At 44.2% G+C, this 19788-nt stretch overlaps 1 protein-coding gene across 1 annotated transcript in view; it reads left to right on the top strand.

Moving 5' to 3' along the window:
* The window catches only part of LOC144828385 (uncharacterized), a 169439-nt gene that overhangs the window by 89574 nt on the left and 60077 nt on the right, over nt 1–19788 (top strand). The window contains exons 7-9 of the mRNA XM_078686498.1: nt 910–999; nt 11709–11780; nt 18560–18697. Coding sequence (XP_078542624.1) covers nt 910–999; nt 11709–11780; nt 18560–18697 — 300 coding nt within the window. The remainder of the gene's footprint in view (nt 1–909; nt 1000–11708; nt 11781–18559; nt 18698–19788) is intronic.

Genomic DNA, 19788 nt, shown 5'->3' with positions numbered 1-19788 from the left:
AAGAGGAAGTCAGCTTGAGTCTTTAGCTAAGAGTAATTAATTATGACACGTCCCTATACACAGACTAACGAAAGCAGTAAAAGGAACAAGAGTACAAGGAAATGCAGGGGACTGGAGAAGTCAAACCATATACAAACCTCGAACATGAGAAATAAATTGTCCAAAGGAGATGTAACACACCCCATAATTTGCTTCACGGTGTAAACCTGTCCCATCCCGAATCCACTCCACTTTCTCCTTCTCCACTTCTCCTACCCATTTTCCTTCAGCCCCTTTGGTAGCAAATCGCGCTCAATTTCAAGTACAACCACATATATTGCCACAGCTACAATCCTCTTGGGTTCTGTGAATTTGAATTGCCCTTTATCCTCTACAGAAAATTCAAGTTTAGCATTATTCAGGTTTGAAGCAGTTTGATATTCATATACCTCATCTTGTGTTTTTTTCCTTTTACTTAAATATCTCTACGCTCCATCTCCCATCCCCCCTCTCAACCACAGTAATGACATTAGGCACTGTATAGTGCACCCACAAAAAAGTAAATGTAACTTACATACACCTTCAGCTTATCAGATGTACCCAATTGTCATTTATTAGCGCTTGGGGCAAATCATCCCATGCAACTCTTCCGTCATCACTGTTATAACAGTGACTGTACTCACTAACTTCACAACCCCTCACTTGGAGAAGTAATCTACTAACCCCAGCAAAAATAGCTCAGTCACTAGCAACTAATCAAAGGGCACCATAATACCAATCAAAGGTTACACCAAGTTATCAATGGTACAACTACTGGAGAAGACATGGCCTCATGGGTTATCATCATGGTCTTCCACTCCTTTTGTCTCTATGATCAATGTAAAGAAAGGATGAATTTACAGCATTTGTTTTCACCCCCTAAACATCTAGATACGGCACTGGTGGATCCGGATCCATCTACAGCTTCTACCACTGAAACCACAGAAATTCCCTCAGAAACTAGCGACTGGACAATGCCAGGTAACAAAGCTTGAACTTTGTTGTGAATTAAGGAAGTCTAAGTTTTTATTAAAAATCCCTAAATATTTCAAATGCTCTTATGGGATCTGCCCTGACCCTTCTACTTTTTGCTTGAAGAGCAGAGCTCTCTTAGTAAAAAAAATAAATGTAAATTGATATTTGTATAGCGCACTACGCACCCGCAAGGGTCTCAAGGCGCTTGTACGAATACCACTGTGGAACCCATCCTGGCTTTCCCTGTGAGGTGTCCACTCCTGGGTACCCCCAAGGTGGAGGCCAGGCATCCTTAGCATTGTGGGGGCCATTGTGGAGATTAAGCAAGCTATTGCCCAGAGTTGCAGAGTGGGACTCCATGATTGGAATAGGCACCGAGGCGAGAATTATCAGGTCCATGGAATTTTGAGCCCAAGACCCGCCAAGGTGGGGAATTGAACCCTGGTCCCAGGCTAGACCTCTGCATCAGGGTCTGCCGCTCTAATCATTGAGCCACACTTCTCCACAAGTGGTAACAGATCAGCAGTTACAAGTGTTTATCTGTCTAAAAGTTGATGTATTTTTGCTGTTACTCCTCACTCACAGCAAATTGTATTTTATTAGACTCACTGGTCAACATTGCATCCATCATATACTTATATCAAAAATACTTAGGGTTTATGGGTTTTAAAATAAAATGCACAAACTTTAAGGAAAGTTGTATTTCGTCATAAAATGCTGCATAGAAAGGATATGAGTTTCTAATTCAAAGTCATTCATACTTAAAACTATAGAATGTTTACACCTGTAACGATACAGGTGCAGACATTTAAACTTTGATAGAATTTAATGATTTTATAATTAGATCATATAAATTATAATCCTATAAATTGTACATATGAAAGACATGCTTTCTGCTTATTCCATGTTTTATGATCTAATAAGAACTACAAAATGCCCAGAGCCAAACTTGATCTACTTCTCAAATTGGACAATAACAAAAACGTTGATAACAGAATTGAGAAAACTATTTGTACACAGAATGTTCGGAGAAAGGTCCTTTGTCCATATCTGAAAATCCAAAAATACAGTTAATTCCAGGCAATTTTCAGACAATTTACATTTAATTAAACAAAGTATTTTTGTAACATTCCATTAAAATTGTGCCTCTAACATCATTCACATATCAACTCCACTGACAGTCCACTCCGTCTTTATTTGTACTCTGCTTAAGGAACATAGGTATGTGGGCGCAGTTGATGAAGGGAGTGTAAAGTACTCCACAAACAAAGGAATGAAAAATAAATACTTTATTCCAAATTTACCCCACCCACAGGAACAACCTCCAGCTCTATGTGGCTTGTCACAGCAACTGTCAAGATACAGAGCTTACATTCCAAGCTGCAATGTAGAATGTAAACTTAACAGCCTGCACACGCCACTTACACTCAAGCCATAAACATAACACATCTCCCCCCTTTTAATTGTATTTGTTTCCTCCTGATTCTTTTGACCATCATGTTCAAACTATTCCTTCCCTCCTCCACGGAATTGGTACCAATGTCATTATTAGGCTCACCCAGAGTGGTATCCATGAGTGTGTTCTCTAGTTCCTTATTCTCAATGAGAGATTCAGTGTCACTCCAAATGTCATTTCCAACACAAAAAGGGGTTTGACATGACTTCTTTTGTCTCCTCCGAGGATAGCAATACGTTTGAGGTTCCACACCTTGCCATCAATTAGTTTAAATGCAATTTTCAAAACATTTGTCGCTTCAAAATTGTTCTAAAAATTAACTAACTCCTTTTTTAACTCTTCATGGTTGGTTGACCTTGACTAACATGACAACCTCAATTTTGGTGTTCACCTTAGAACCTCTCCTACGCTCAAACACAGACTTGTACAATTCATGAGTGTCCTTGATCTTGCGCCTCACACCATCCGAATTCATGTTGGTGCAAGAACTCACCACCATCCATGCAGGATTCCTTTTTGTCCTAGCAACTCTTCCCCTTATAATTTTCAAAAGGGGTGCATCCAGTCATATCATTAATAGTGGTGCGATACGTCCAAATTGTTTTGTGAACATGTAATTTCCAAGCATCATCATTCACGCCGTCAGATTGGACTGCACCCTTGAGTACCCTGTTGAAGCGCTCAATCATACCCTTGCCAATGGGATTATATAAGGATGTAGTAAGATGTTTCAAACCAAATCTATCAAAGTGATTCTTTGCTTTGAAAGATAAAAACTGTACACCATTGTCTAGGATGATTTGTGTGGGAATCCCCTCCTCTGTGAAAATACTATCTTAAAAACGAGACGTCATCAATTGCTCCCTCAACACCGCTACCTTCCCGGAAAGCTGGAAGCATGCCGAACTCAGCGCCCTCCTGAAGAAACCCACAGCAGACCCCACTGGACTTAAGAACTACCTCCCCATTTCGCTCCTCCCATTCCCTGCCAAAGTCATTGAGAAAGCCGTCAACAGTCAGCTCACCGCCTTCCTCGAATCCAACAAATCCCTCGACCCTTCACAGTCCGGCTTTCGAGCCAAGCACAGCACCGAGCCCGCCCTCATCACAGCAACAGACGACATTTGAACTCTATTGGACAACGGAGAAACAGTTGCCCTCATCCTACTTGACTTCTCCGCATCCTTCGACACAGTCTGTCACAGTACCCTTATACAACGCCTCAGCAACGTCGGAATACAAGGAAAAGCATTGGACTGGATCATCTCGTTCCTCGCCGGAAGAACCCAGAGAGTCCGCCTCCCCCCTTTTATATCAAAGGCCACCGAAGTCATCTGCGGCGTACCACAAGGATCATCACTCAGTCCCACCCTCTTCAACGTATACATGAGTCCCCTCGCATCCATCGCGCGCCAACACAACCTCAACATCATCTCCTACGCAGACGACACCCAGCTGATCCTCTCCCTCACCAAAGACCCAAACACCGCCAAAACCAACCTACATGAAGGGATGAAAGAAGTAGCCGAAGAACAGCCGTTTAAAACTGAACTCGGACAAAACGGAAGTCTTCATCTTAGGATCATCCCCCTCCGCCTGGGACGACTCATGGTGGCCACCGGCCCTGGGAAACGCACCCACTCCAACGGACCACGCACGTAACCTTGGATTCATCCTGGACTCCTCCCTCTCGATGACCAGACAAGTCAACGCCGTCTCATCATCATGCTTCAACATCCTACGTATGCTCAAAAAAATCTTCCATTGGATCCCCACCGAAACAAGAAAGACGGTCACCCATGCACTGGTCACAAGCCGACTGGACTACGGAAACACCCTTTACGCCGGAACCACAGCCAAAATACAGAAAAAACTCCAACGCATCCAAAACGCCTCAGCCAGACTCATCCTAGACATCCCCCGCCAAGCTCACATTTCCGGTCACCTGAAAGACCTCCACTGGCTCCCCGTCAACAAAAGAATAACATTCCGTCTCCTCACCCACGCACACAAAGCGCTCTACGACCTAGGACCCGAATACCTCAACACGCGCCTGTCCTTTTACACCCCCTCCCACCAACTACGATCGTCCAATCAAGCCCTCGCCGCAATTCCACGCATCCAAACATCCACCTTGGGGGGAAGATCCTTCTCCTACTTAGCGGCCAAGACCTGGAATTCTCTCCCCATCCACCTCCGCCTTACACAGAACCACCTCTCCTTCAGAAAACAACTAAAAACTTTGATATTCGATAAGTAAAGTACCTCCCCTCCCTCAAGCGCCTTGAGACCCTCTGGGTGAGTAGTGTGCTATACAAATGTTTGAACTTGAACTTGAACTTGAAAAAGCAATACAGCATCCGTATCCACTTTGTCCACAACCTTGACAACGGACCATCTTGAAAACACATCAATGGCTGAAATAATATACATAGACCCATTACCAAGGGCCCATAATGTCTACAGGAGTGGTTTCCTAAAGGAAACACTCATGTTGGGTCTCAGGGTCTTGAGAGACTTGTCTGCATTTGCCCAAACAACACAATTCGTAACAGTGCGTTCAAATAGTATGTCCAAGCCAGGCCACAATTAACCATTTTTAACAGACTGCTTATTCCTAAAGATGCCACCATGACCCTCATGACACATCTTGAAAGTAGCATTTCTTAAATGAATGGGAGGAACAGCTATATCACCTCTCCACAAAATACCATTTACTGAAGAGAATTTGTTTTGCACCTCCCAAAAACACCTTAAATCTTAACTTAAGAAACTCTTACTGGGCCATCCGTTTTTAGGTCGAGCATCGAGACCCTCTTGTATACTTTATACTATATACAGTGAGTGCAACAGTAGGGAAAGCGTTGGATAGCGAGAGGTAAAAATTACTATTCTCACTCCAGAGAGTGCAACGGTAGGGAAAGCGTTGGATAACAGGAGGGTAAAAATTACTATTCTCAGTCCAGAGAGTGCAACAGTAGGGAAAGCGTTGGATAGCGTAGGGGTAAAAATTACTATTCCCACTCAAGTGAGTGCAACAGTACAGAAAGCGTTGGATAGCAGGGGGGGGATAAAATTTCTATTCCCACTCCAGTGAGTGCAACCGTAGGGAAAGCGTTGGATAGCATAGGGGTAAAAATTACTATTCCCACTCCAGAGAGTGCAACAGTAGGGAAAGCGTTGGATAGCGTAGGGGTAAACATTACTATTCCCACTCCAGAGAGTACAACATTGGGGAAAGCGTTGGATAGCGTAGGGGTAAAAATTACTATTCCCACTCCAGTGAGTGCAACAGTAGGGAAAGTGTTGGATAGCGGAGGGGTTAGAAATTACTATTCCCACTCCAGTGAATGCTACAGTAGGGAAAGCGTTGGATAGCGTAGGGGTAAAAATTACTATTCCCACTCCAAAGAGTGCAACAGTAGGGAAAGTAAAGATTAAATATATTAATAAAAATTAATTCAATATCAATACCAAGAAAATATTGATTAAAATAAATTACCAACTTAATATTATATAATAATGAACCAATTGGCCTTCTGCTGCTTAGATAACACTTGCATGGATTAAAAAAGTTCCTTAGAGGAGTTGTTAGCCCACTCAATTTTTGTTGTAAGGTAGGCTGATTTGGCTTTAATAATGGCCTTCTTATTTTGTTCTAAGGCTAGGTTGTATGCCGATCTGTGCTCCTTACTATAGTCAGATCTCCATATATGTTCAGTTCTCCTACGTTTGGCTTTAACACTTTTAAGATCCTGACCATACCTTCTTCTTCCAGTTGTTTTAGGCACTACCTGTTTGAATGCTGCTCCTAGCCAATTGTCAAACCCATTGTTATCAGTAGCAAATAAAGGAGGGCAAATGTTTAGAGCATGTTCTATTTTGTTCCCTCGTATTTTATTCCAAGAACGAGTTTTTTTTACGATGGATGGTTTGTTTGGGATGGATTGGTTAGGCTGAGTGATATTGATATTAAAATATACAGCCTTATAATTGGTCCAAGGTAATGAGGAGGTTTTGATCAAAGTGATATCAGGGTTGTTGGAGAATATGCCATCTAGTGTATGGCTGGCTGAGTGAGTAGGTTCTGACACTATTTGAGTTAGGCCATAAGCAGCTAAATTATCAAGTAGCCTAATGGGGTCTGAATTATTATTTAGTTCTAAGTGAAAATTGAAGTTGCCCAGGATAGTGAGCGAGGAGGATTCTAAGCAGGATTCGAGTAAGGTCCGAAGGGCTTGCATGAAGGCTGCTCTAGACCCTATATAAGAGAAAGCCATAAAAGTACAGGTGTTATTTATTTTATACGTAAACAGCATAGCCTCAGCTGGAAGTTGAGAAATTGATTCTACTCGCACATTTAGATGGTTGCGATGGATTATAGCTATCCCCCCTCCTTTGTTCCCTGTCCTGTCTTGGTTGATCACTGAATAGCCACCAGGGAGTTTAGTATTCCAGTCAGGATCAGAGGCCACGGTTGTCCAGGTCTCTGTCAGGAATACTATGTCCGGGTTAGAAAGCTGCAGCAAGCATTCAGACTGGTACTTATGTTTGACCAGTGAGCGAATGTTGAGCAGTATACATTGACGATGAGGACTCTGTGTCATCTTAACATTTCTATCGACATGGCTGAAACCACCTGTGGTCCTAGGTGTGGTCTTAGTAGGGATCCATAACCCTGCCTTATGGAGCTGTTGTGTTAATGCATGTCACAGGCAGCAAGGGACTGTTAAAATGTGTGCCCTGCTGCACCAAATCTTGGTCTGTCGTCCCTTTTACATGGCTGATGGTGCAGACACCAGTTGGTGCTCCCAGTCGATGGTGCAGCTGCTGCAGGCAAACGTTTGCAGACAATCAAAAAAGGGCATTGCGCTTCTCTGTCCACCTAACAGGTGACGGATCTCTGCTGGGGATCTGCAGATACTGCTTGAGCTACGGCACTTTTAAGTTGAATTAAATCTTTAATTAACCCCTTCGCCGCTGGCGGGATTCCCCCGCTGTGCTGGGGGGCAGGGGGAGGCGCGTACAGCACCCCCATGCTCATGACGAGGTCAGCTCGTCATGAGCCACGGTGCTCCGGTGCTCATGACGAGCTGAGCTCGTCATGACCTTGCCCGTTCCAATGGAACGTTCAGCACAGCAGGGGAATCAGCCCAGCGTGCGAGCGTTCCACGGATCGGGCGCGGTCATGACGAGCTCAGCTCGTCATGAGCACCGGAGCGCCGTGGCTCATGATGAGTTGACCTCGTCATGAGCACGCAAGAGGTTAATGTAAATACAATAAATATTTTTTTTCAAAAACTTCATTTAAAACATGTTCCTACCTGAAGTAAAAGGAATAATTTTTAATATGTTATGTTATGTTATGTTACATTTTATTTTTATAGCGCACAGCGACTCAAAAAGAGTATCCTGGCGCTTTCACAGCGAGACCTACAGTAGGTAACACAACACGACAACAAAGCAAAACAAAGATGTGATAAACCAAAAAAGAAACCTATAAAGTAAACAGCCAGGTTTTAAGACCTTTCCTGAAAGCCAGTAAACTCGTGGCACCACGAAGTGTCAGTGGCAGAGCATTCCACAGCTGGGGGGCACGCAGACCAAAGGAGCGACCCCCAATGCGGGCTTTTTGAATACGCGGTACAACTGCCAGAAACTGTGACTCTGATCTAAGTGCCCGTGCCGGTTGATAAAAGGACACTCTCCTTTGGAGGTACTTCGCACCTCCAGAGTGTAGGGCCTTATAGGTCAGAGTCAGCGTCTTAAAGATAATGCGCTTACGAATAGGCAGCCAGTGCAAGGCCTGCAAGAGGCATGACGCCCTAGCTCGCCTATTAAGACCATAGATGGCTCTCGCCGCCGCATTTTGCGTCACCTGAAGGCGCTGTAGCAGATACTCCGGCAGGCCCAGGTATAGGACGTTGGCATAGTCCAACCTGGACCCGATCAGAGCCTGCACAGTCAGTTTCCGGTGTTCTTCCGATAACAGGGGTAGAAACTTCCTTAATACCTTCAGGAGACCAAAGCAGGTGCCCGTCACCCCCAGAATCTGGGCTCTCATTGACAGACCCTTGTCCATCTTGACACCCAGATTCTTGGCCACTGCAGATGGAGCAGAAGGGGGAGACATGCCTATAGGCCACCAGTCATGCCAGTCAGGCTCAGACGTACACCCGAAGAAGAGCACCTCAGATTTCTCGGGGTTGCACTTGAGGCCACCCAGATTAAACCATCTGAAGACAGCCCCAAGGCACTCCCGGATGCTCTCCCCATTAAAATCTCCTCCCCTCTCACAGGAGAAGAGGAGCTGAGTGTCGTCAGCGTAGGACACGATCCGGGCCCCGCAAGACTCCGCCAGAGCCGCCAAAGGGGTCATGAAGATGTTAAATAGGGTCGGGCTCAAAATAGAGCCCTGAGGGACCCCAACACCCAGAGGCGGCATCACAGCAGAATCCGGCGTGGTCCAGACCGTTTGTCGGCGGTCGGCTAGAAATGAAGAAAACCAGCTGAGCACCGTCCCCCTGAGGCCTATCTCGAAAAGTCTCGAGAGCAGGCGTTCATGGGGGACGGTGTCAAATGCCGCCGACAGGTCCAACATGACCAGCATGGCCCTGCCTCCGGAGTCCAAAACTCCTTTGATGTCTTCTGACACCTCCAGAAGTGCGGTCTCGGTACTGAGACTAGGGCGGAAGCCTGACTGGGACGGATGCAAAAGCTCATGCCCTTCCAAAAAATTGGAGAGCACCATTTGAATGTGCTTCTCCAAGATTTTCATCAAGGCAGGCAGGAGTGAAATTGGTCGATAATTGACCAATGCCTCCGGATCAAGACCAGGCTTTTTCAATAAGGGGATCACCATAGCCTGCTTCCAGGCTAATGGGACCAAACCCTGGCTCAATGAAAGGTTGAGCAGCGGGTTGACCAGAGGATTTAGGACTTCCGCCATTCTCGCAAGAAACTTTGCCGGACAAGGGTCCAAGGGCGAGCCAGATTTAAGAGCGCACAAGAGTCCTAACGACTCAGCGGCCGACAGGGGAGGAAAAGCTGCCAGCAGTGGACCAGATGAGGCGGCAAGGTGGAGGTCCTCCCTTATCCAGGTTGCACCCGCAGGCGCCACCAGGTGAAGGGAATCCTGGATAAGCCTGATCTTGTCCGTGAAGAACTTGGCAAGGTCCGCCGCCCAAGACTTAGGGGGCATATCATGGACGACATTCGAGCGAGGGGCTGTAAATTCCCTCACTATGGAAAAGATTTCCTTGCAGGAGTTAGCGGCAGCCTCAATTCTCCCAGCAAGGTAAACCCTTTTTCCAGCACGAATGTCCCGTTGGTAGGCCTTCACCGCAGATCTATACAACAGTTTAGCCTGTTAATATGCATTAATAATGATTCCATTTGCTGTACATGTTTAATTAAAAGTACTTTAATAACATTTATTGTTACATTCATTTTTAAATGCAAACATGTTACTAATATATTCTATAATTAAATTTAAAATCTGTAATATTTTTATAAATTATTTTAAACATTAAATTAGAATTATTTATATTTTTAACTAGTTAAAATAAATTAATTTATTTTAACATTATTTCTTAAAGGGCTTTATTTTAAGTTCCTAACTTGGCTTTGTGAATAGCCTAGCATATATTATATTATCTGAATAAAAAGTGTGAGCGGAGATATAGGCATTTAAGGCATAATATATTTTTTAGGAGCCTAAACATAGTTAGGTAAGAGATCCATAAGTCCAGCATCTTCTTTTAACATCTGTTTACTCAGGGTACCTATCTGCTCTATCACCTAATACATCAATATTTTAAAATAGTAGCACTTTGCTAGACATTGAGGTTTTTTTAATCTTCCACTTAAGTGTATGAGAGTATATTTTTAGAGGTACACAAAGGTATTTACAGACAAATCTCATATTTACAATGCATTGATGTGTGTGTCAATTATAGATAAACCCTCTGAAGGATTTGGCATCACAGCTACCTTAGTGACTATTACTATGGTTACTGTTGCTGTGTGCCAATGAGTGAGTATTCTAGATCTCAGGGATAACAGTTACAGACAAGGCATCGTGGTGAGGAGATGTACCTGCTTGCTCTGAATAAATCTACTTTAATTTACCAAATCTGACTGGAGCATCTTTACAAAGGAGTTGATGTTTGAACATCTGTTTTGTTTCTTTGTAGTCATTAGTTACAGCTCACTTACTGAATGTGCAGCAACAGGCATCCCAATATTTCTTTACTGCGAGTGAACTATAAATAAATGATATAACACATATAAAACTATTTATTGTCCATAAAAATATTGTTCTGCATACCTTAAAAAGGACTGATTTCAAGGTTATTTGAAACATATCTTAACATAAGCAACCTAAAGCAGTGAGAACAACACAGTGAACACTGTTAACTGTCACAGGCTTGTAAGAATTTAAACATCTAATATAAACAAATTAAAAAGAATATAAATGGGGTTGATTTATTTCAGTAAGCTGTAGGAGGAAAAATTAAAAAAAACATTTTCATGTACCTATGAACAGGGAGGGGAAGGATTCTAAAGCTGTCTTCTCCTGCATCATGTCTCCCATGGCAGGCACATTCTGTGAGCTCGATGAGCATTCTAGCTCTTTATTAGAACAATGAAATGTTGGGAGCTCCACTGAAGACAATGGAGTGCTCCAGGCCAGTAGAGCCTGGGACTCCAATATTCCAGAGTTGCCCTTCACAGCTGTTGCTGTGAACAACGGCCCCAGGAGCAAACATCGCCTGGACTCCTGAGGCCTTTGTTTTATTTGGTAGAACATTCTGCCCTCTAGTGGCAGAATGTTCTAATTACCTTATAGCTCTTTATTAGAACTCTCAAAGCTCATTAACTGCTTTTATCGGAAGAAGTCACAGTGATGTTTGGTTTATTGCTGTAATGATGCTAGTAATCAGAAACTAATTATTTATCCTCTCGGTAGATATCAACTAGCTAGGGGTTTATCAAATACAGGATTTTTTGGTGGTGCACAAACAGAGGCCTGACTTACAGTCACATTTATTACACGCTCGCGCATGCTTATTTAGAGGAATACCCATTAATGAACTGCTGATTTATCACATGGTCTACCTCTCGCTTTGTGCTCTCTCTCGTTGTGGACAGTGTCGTTGCCTAAGATGGCGTCTATAGAGCTGTTCCCTAATGTCAAGTATCTGCCCCCTGCACCAGTATCACGTCGCCAAACGTTCCTGTCTTTTCTTGTCAACAGAATATTCATCACCAACAGTCTACAATAACGTTACCGGATCCTTCCCAGGATATCCAAATTATACAACAACAGGTAATTTATTATTCTTCATGTGGTAGAACTGTATTGCAAAGGCAAAAATGTGCACTGGGTTATGTTTTCTGAGTACCTGGGATGGCACTGTGTGGCAGCCCTTGAAATGCGGGAAAGCCTCTGAGCAGCTCTTATGCTAAAATTATATTGTCAGTTTCTTAAACAGAACCATTTGTGAACCTAATTCATGGTTTGATATTGCAATACAACTGTGTGCTAGTCCCGTCTCGTGTGTGCGCATCCTTGTTTTGACTGCCATGTATTAAGATCTAAGATCTATTTTTAGTCTTACGGATTGGCTTCTACTGCCTGTGGTTGTGGCTGACCTCTGACTTCTCATCCCTGCTCCCCCTTTGGGAGTCTTCTAGCCTTCCCTCAGCATTTCACTCTGACTGATCTGATTAGGTTCTCCATCCCTTAAATCTGTATCTCAGGCAATGCTATTGTCCTCTGCTCCATTCTCAACATGTTGCCCCCTGTAACTTTGACTCCCTTCTTCAACATCTTCACCGCCTCTTTTATAACATACACCTCACCCTCCTCCCGAATTATCCTCCGGCTAAATCTGACCTCAATGACTTCTTCATCTGCCATCATATCACCCCCCTCGTCCCCCCTCAGACAGGGTCTTGAAACTGCAAAGCCCTGTGATTGGCCAGGACCATCTCAAGGGATCTGACCCAGGCTTCCATCTTTGCTCCAGGCCTGAAGCTGCAGCGCTGCGCTGCGTGTCAAATATGATGCTCAGCAGAGAGCTGACAAATACAACACCTGCCTCCTAGTGCTATCATAACACAGTAAACCACACAACTCCACTTCATGACATCTCTTTTAACCCCTTCGCTGCGGTGGCAATTCTGCCGCAGCGCTAGGGGGGTGGGGCCGTGACAGAACCGCTCCGTCACGAGCCTCGGGTGCGCTGTGCTTATGACAGAGCGGTTCCGTCACGGCCCCGCCCGCTCTATGGAACGTCCAGCGCAGGCGCGGAATCCGCCCCGCACAGGCGTGCCGAGCGGGCCAGGACGGAACCGCTTCGTCATCAGCACAGCGCGTCCGTGGCTGGTGACGGAGCGGTTCCGTCACCAGCATGGGAGGGGTTAATATGGGCTTAGATGACACCGTCCATAGCTGACTCTCCTCATTCTTGGCTAACAGATCAAAAGTCATTCAACTCAAAATCTTCGTCAAGTCTTGTCAAAGACGGGGTCCCAAGGGGTCCCATCCTGTGGTTCTTCTGCCCAAACAAAGTTGAAAATGCAACATATTAAAAGTGATGTATAAAATCAATTGAAATTAATGAAATTATTTTTTAAATAAAATATATTGTTACTTTATCTTTTTTATTCAAATTAGGTTAATATTCAGTTATTTTTAAAGAATACATAGGTACTATTTGTAAAATGTAACTTCAAATAATCAAGTTTAATTTAACATTATTTGCTATGGGGTTTTATTTTAAGCCCTTACCTCCATTATTTTCTATGGGCAGGTGCTGCAATACCTGTGGTAGGTCATCTATAGTGCTGGACTTACCCCAGGTTTTTTTTAGTAGTAACTTAAACTCAGAGTATATGAATACTGTAAAGTAGTAAACTTACTCAAGTGTAAACTTATTGAAAAGTCTATTTATGTTTGTTACTCAGGCCCTCCGCGCCTAAGTCACGTCTTAGTACCATTTATTCCTTGATGGCAGCAGTCTATTTACGACTAACACCAAACAAAAACACCAAGTCCATCCCCAAAAAAAGAGGTAAAGAATGGTCCAAGATTGAGAACTGGCTTTACAAGCTAGTCTTCACATCAGTATCCACAAGACGTACATTTCAAGACGTCTTGGACAACAGTCAACCCTTTCTTCTTCTGCAAAACTTCCACTTAGCTGTTCAAAACTTGTCCTAACCAACATCGACAAAGACACCGATTTGCTCACAGAACTGACTAACCTCACCCTGAATCCTCTGGAAGACTCCTCCGTGTTGCAACACCTGATCATGGGCCATCGAAAAGATGACCACACTACTGCAACCCGTAATAACCTCCATTGGCTCCCACTCCACGCCCACACGGAATGCAAATCACTATACATCCTCATCTACAGAGCATTGCACACACACAAACCTGACTATCCAGTTGAAAAGGCCTGGCAGCCTGGGCACTCACACCATGAAGCTAGTAATTCTTGAAAATCCCAAAGCAAGAAAGGATTCAACAAAAAATTAAGCTACCTTTTTTTTAGTCTCAAAAAAGTTACCTCTCATTTTTAGTCTCAAAAAATGAAACACCCATTTTCTGTTCACCTTCCTTTTCCATGGCCTTCCCACCCCCAAGGCTGGCTTCAGGGCAGTGCGACCCCACAGGGTGCTGACCTAGGGAGGGGGGCACTGACCTCAGGTGGGGCGCTGTATTTAGAAATGACTTACGATTTAAAAACACTTGCTGCAGAGTTCCTTGTCCAGTTTTCAGGCAGCATTAAAAATGTCAAGATAACTCTTGTGATTAAAGTTCCTGCTAGAGAGAGAGATCAGAGCTTTGTTTAGTGGCAGTTTTGACTCACCATAAAGTAGTGTAGAGGTTACATTGCCGGCTGAAGATCACAGATCTGTATTTTATGTGGATAGCTGAGTGGGTTACTGCTTTGGTTACAGAGATCTTTTTGTTACTGTAGTTCATAAGATACAAAGCTAATATAGAACAATGACTGTCATGATCTGTCATCAAGGAGCTGCATGCAAACTGCATAAAATAGGTTAGGACATTAGTTTATTTCCCCTAGTCTTGCATTATCTATTCCAAATGTTGCTAAAAAAGAGTTTGTTTCAGTAGATATACATTCTTATTAGTAAAGCCTACATTTACCAATGCTTTGAAACAAATGAAATGTATGTGAAAGAGGGGCTATGAAGAGATGAGGGGCAACTTTGCCAAGTGGTAGTAAGGGAGTTTGGGTTGAGCCAAAAATAATTGTCGCACTGGGCACCAACAGCATTAAAGTCGGCGCTGCCCATCCCCTTCTACCTGCCACCCTTCATTACCCCTACACCTTCTACCAGAGTGTCTTTCTGCACCCACAAACCAGTATCATTCCTGTGTAATATCTCTGGTTCATAATGCTTGACCTACCATGTGTCCTGTAGGGTAACAGTTGCCGATAGGTTGAGTGTAACCACAAGTATTTCTTCTTTAATTGTGCTTGCTTGTACATTTTTCACATATCTTTACGCACCCTACTCCTCAAAGTTCACAGCTATTGCTGATATGGGAGGGACAGTGTTATTAGGGACCCAGGTGTCCTGAAGAAGGCCATGACTCTGAAATGGGTTTCAGTAAAGAGCTTCCATCATCACTAGCCCATTCAGATACGTAAGCTGCTTAGTCTGAATGAGGAGCAGACCCTATGATGAAGCATACCACCACTGGTGGGGGAGGGTCTTTCGTTCTATACCTTGACATAACTTCTAGGTTAAAGTGGCTTCTTTCTACTGTTAATATTTCCATTTGGTTCTTCGTACCTTATGTGTGCTAATGACCAGTGGCAGCGGGAACATACAAAAAGTGGTGGGGAAGGGGAAGCACAGTGGTGCGGGGGAAGGTGGGACAGGGAACTGTCTATGATAATAATAAATACAAAAAAGTTAAACTTACCTGCTGCTGGCCGCCTCCAGCCTTGCGCCTCATTGCTGGAACTTCCTTGTCCCAGCATACAATGTGACTACATCACAGACTCCCTGTTCAATCCTCGCACAATTAGCCTGAGCGGGCTGGAAAGACACTCCTCTCAGGTCAGGGAGCCTGTGTGGTTTCTCTAACCCGGCTGTTCAATACAGCCTGGTTAGAGAAACCTAAGTGCTCATGCGTGTTTTGGTTGGCCTGAGACGGCCGGCCAAACACACATGAGCACTTATTGAGTGCATGTAGCACTCCTCCTTCTCCCTCCCATGCCTCGGCCTGCCCCTCCTTGCACACGTTGGCTGAGCCAAAATAAAACAATAATGAAATATCGTTTTATGTTTTTGCTCCTTAATCTGAGCCAGTGAGGCGGTTCTCCTCCGCCATTGTGGAGGAGCTGTCCCTGCTAATGACCCTGTCTTTCAGATTGTTTTCTTGTGTTTCATGTGCAAAAATGAAGTTATGATATAATGGCTGGATTGACGAGCCTGCTCTTCTTGGGTTACACCTTCTAAATTTGACTGCAACAAAATCTGGGGTTTTATAATAAAATGGCCCTATAACTGATTACCATGACTTCAAAAAGCAACTCTGCCCCGCCCCACTAGCCAGTGTAGGGAGAGATGGTCAGGGCGACTACAATATTTATTATCTGAATGGCAGAGTTTTGACCAGCTGGAGTATTTAAGGGGTGGCTAAGTAAATGGAATTGCTGTAATGAAGTCAGACCTGCACCAAAGTGTTGAAAACCTTTACCTGGAAATGTAAATTGATGTAGTACATGGGTCACCAGTGCTCATATTAGAATTTACCTCCAGGCTGAAGGAGTAAGATGGGAGGAGGGACTTGCTTAGATGTGAGCTATAAAAGAGCACACAATAAATAACAAATGAATAAGGAAGGGAGAATGTGTCTGTTGTTTATTGACCATTATACTGAAAGACTATTGTCTTGGTGTGCCTCCTCAATGTACGGAAGGGAGTATTGTGGGACCTTAATGTCCTAGACAGAATACCGAGGGACAAAGTATCAAAAGTGGAATATAGATTTTCTATAGCTAGCTCCACATATATCTACATTGGCAGTAAATATATACCGCCAATGTAGGTAGTTATAGTTTGGACTTATTAGCCATAGGAATATCGTAACATTTTTTCCCAATAACTTTGGCGCCGGTTGATGAATCTTCGCGAAATTTAAAAAACTTATGGCCTGCTCCGGTCCGCTCCTATCTTGAAAGTTTTGGGGTGATTTGTCAAGCGGGGGCAGAGAAAAAAGGGGGGTCCCAAAACGTGTTTTCTCCATGTTAATTCCCATAGGAAACTTTAGACACGGCTACAGCCCGAACTGGTGAACGGAATGACACCAAATGTGGCAAAAAAGGTAGCCCTTGGTTCAGAAAGAACCCTTTTTGTTAAATGGTGTAAATCAGTTCAGTAGTTGCTGAGAAAATCAAAATGAAAACGTATCGATATATAGAGGAGCGGTGGATCCACGCACCCGGCTGATCACGAGCTGCATACTAATTGGCTGTCAACACTTCAAACCAGGAAGTGTTGGCAGCCATCTTGTGCCTCGGTAGAACCGAGGCACAAGAAAAGAGAAAAACTAAGGTGCAAAACAAGATAAGGGGGCAGGATAGAAACACCCTGACCCCCAGGGCCCAAAAAAGCATTTTTTTAAACGCCGAGATGCACGGAGGATATACGGATCTGGCCGCAAAAATAAAAAAAACGAAGCGCTTGGTTATTAATTAGCTCCCGGGTGGACCAAGTCCCAGGAACATCTCAAAAAATATTTGCGGGGGCCCAGGGGGACCCCCGCAGCCCCGGGGACCGCCACCCACCGGGGCTTTCTATAAATAGTTTGGGGGGGGGCACACAGCCCCCCCCCCGCAGCCCCAGGGACCGCCACCCCTGGGGTTTCTTTTTAAAACAAAATAATATACCTGTGTGCGGGGACTCGAGCCTGCCCACACGCCCGGGGACCGCCACCTCCCCGGGGCACTAATCTTTAAAAATGTGTGGGTCTGTTGAGGTTCTTTAATTTCGACTCCATCTTACATTTGCCATCAATTTGTGTTGCCTTTACACAGGCTGCTCTATTCATGAAGTGTCTCTGCCCTTTGGACTGCAACGTGTTGAAAACCCCCCTCTGTCCTTGGTTTGAAAACCAATCTTAGACACCAGCTGGCCTAACTGCATACAGACATGTTCTGCCATTACTGATTGACCTATAGGTGCTGTAGTTTATTGACTTATGGCTTGGGCAGAAACACACTTAAGGGGGACGTTCTGGTTACATGATGCCTTGTTCTGAATGTTTTCCTATTGGCAAATATTTTGCAGATCTTGTATGTCCATATTAGGTATTTTGCATGCTTGCAAAAGCTAGGACTGCCCCTTACTTTTGTGCTGAGTTTGTAACCCTAAGCATATAAAAGGCCTCTGTGTTTTGTACTCTTTAGACTGCCTCATTCAGTTGCTAAAGGCTCCTGTGTGATGTAGTCTCACTTAATTAAGTTTAATAAAGATGTCTTTTCATATTTCAGCTTCTGTGCCAAGTTCTTTGTATTAGTGAGACCCCTTAGAATGAAGATTACAGCTCTTCACTGTACCAGATCCCCTAGCCCCAGGGAACACCACCTCCCCGAGGCTGTTGAGATGTTGTGAGGGGGCCATACGCCCCCCCTCCTGGAGCCTGTGATGGCCCTGGGGACCGCCACCCCCCAGGGCCGGCTCCTGCAGTGTCCTGGGGTGCCAACCCCGGGACACTGCAGTTTGCTATGGCAGGGCGAGAGCCTCGCAGCTCCCGCCCTGTCATAGCAAACTGTGGTTTGGATTTTGGAAGAGAGAGCAGGATGCACCCTGTTTTCGATTTTTTTGTCCCGCGATATTTTGTCTATGATATTATGAAACCTCTCTTTTCCTATGCTTGATATTCCGTGGCACAGTTCATTATTTCGGATGGCTGTAAAGATCAGGAACAGGCCTGAGGGAGTCAAGCATTTACAGAACGAGAACAGTTGGGTGGCTGGATTCCGGTTGGGGATGAGACATGTCTTCAGACCTTTGGTGGTGATAAGATGTTATGCTCTCTGGTGCCCTCTGCAGGTCGCTGCGGCACAGAACCCTTGCTTTGTTGCCCAGCAAGAGACGACAGCTGCAGACGAACAAACTGTTACTGTGATGAATACTGCAACCGGCCTACCCCAGACTGCTGCCAGGATTACTTTGATGCTTGCCACGGAGGTAAGGACCATGGGCGTAGCTTGGTCACTAAGACTGGGGGTGGGGGGTGTAGGCTTCAGATTTCCCAAACATCACGTTGGCATGTCTTGTTAAAATACATTATGAGAAGCTGGACACAAGGGTAGCTAAGAGGCAGTAGAAAGAGAGAGGAGTGCAGATTGTTAGGGGTACTTTAAACACAATAGTTGTCAAACTAACCAAGTTTTAAGGCACAGAGGAGAGAGAGTGAGCGTGTATGGGTTTTTGTCAGTGTGGGCATGAAACAATCCAGGCTTAAATTCGACAGCAACCTCACCATAGTCGACTGACAAGCACATATACCCAACTATTTACTACAGAATACATTTTTTAGAGGGGTGTACCACCCCAAGCACCGTCCTTTAATCTACACCCCTGCGAAGGACCAGTCCATGATATCAGATGGGGTTTAGACAGAATAAATGAGCTGCAGGAACCACCTATGTCCATGTAATAATGAGTAGAAAGATGACCCCAGGTCAGTCTGTTTTTTCAATACTTGACTGATTTTCTGCCATTGTGTTAAATAGGCAGTGAATAATTTTCAGGTTACTGTAGGGGCCAGATAATGTGCACTGGATTGGGCATTGCCAAAAGTGGAAATGGGCACAACTTTGACATTGTACAAATGTGCAATATTTATTGTGAAAAAGGATCATTGTGGAGTCGTTGGGCCATTTTGGAAACTGGGCAACCTGTGCTTATCAGAGATGCTTTAAGGCATAAGCAAAGTGGGCAATTCCCTAGTCCGACTTCTCTATCTCAACCTTTGACATATTTCAATATGCTGCATAACATGTCTAATGGTAGGCGCTCGACCTGCGGACACTACGAGTGATCATCTGATTCTCTGGCCCTGATAAAGGTGCCACAAAGATAATCAGCACATGCTAGTCAGCCGTAGCTTACAGGTTGTAGCATGTATTGTTGTCTTTTATCCATGCATCTAATCACCATATAAATAAAGCTTTGATGGACACTTGGACATATCTTTAACTTTGAATTTATGACTAGTCTTACACTGTGATTGCACAAGGCAAAGGGGATTTATTTATACTTTCTTAGGGGATTTC

This window comes from Lissotriton helveticus, chromosome 4_1 (assembly GCF_964261635.1).
Source record: "Lissotriton helveticus chromosome 4_1, aLisHel1.1, whole genome shotgun sequence".
NCBI lineage: Eukaryota > Metazoa > Chordata > Amphibia > Caudata > Salamandridae > Lissotriton > Lissotriton helveticus.
The sequence above is the reverse complement of the archived record's forward strand: the minus strand, read 5'-3'. Positions and strand labels throughout refer to the sequence as shown.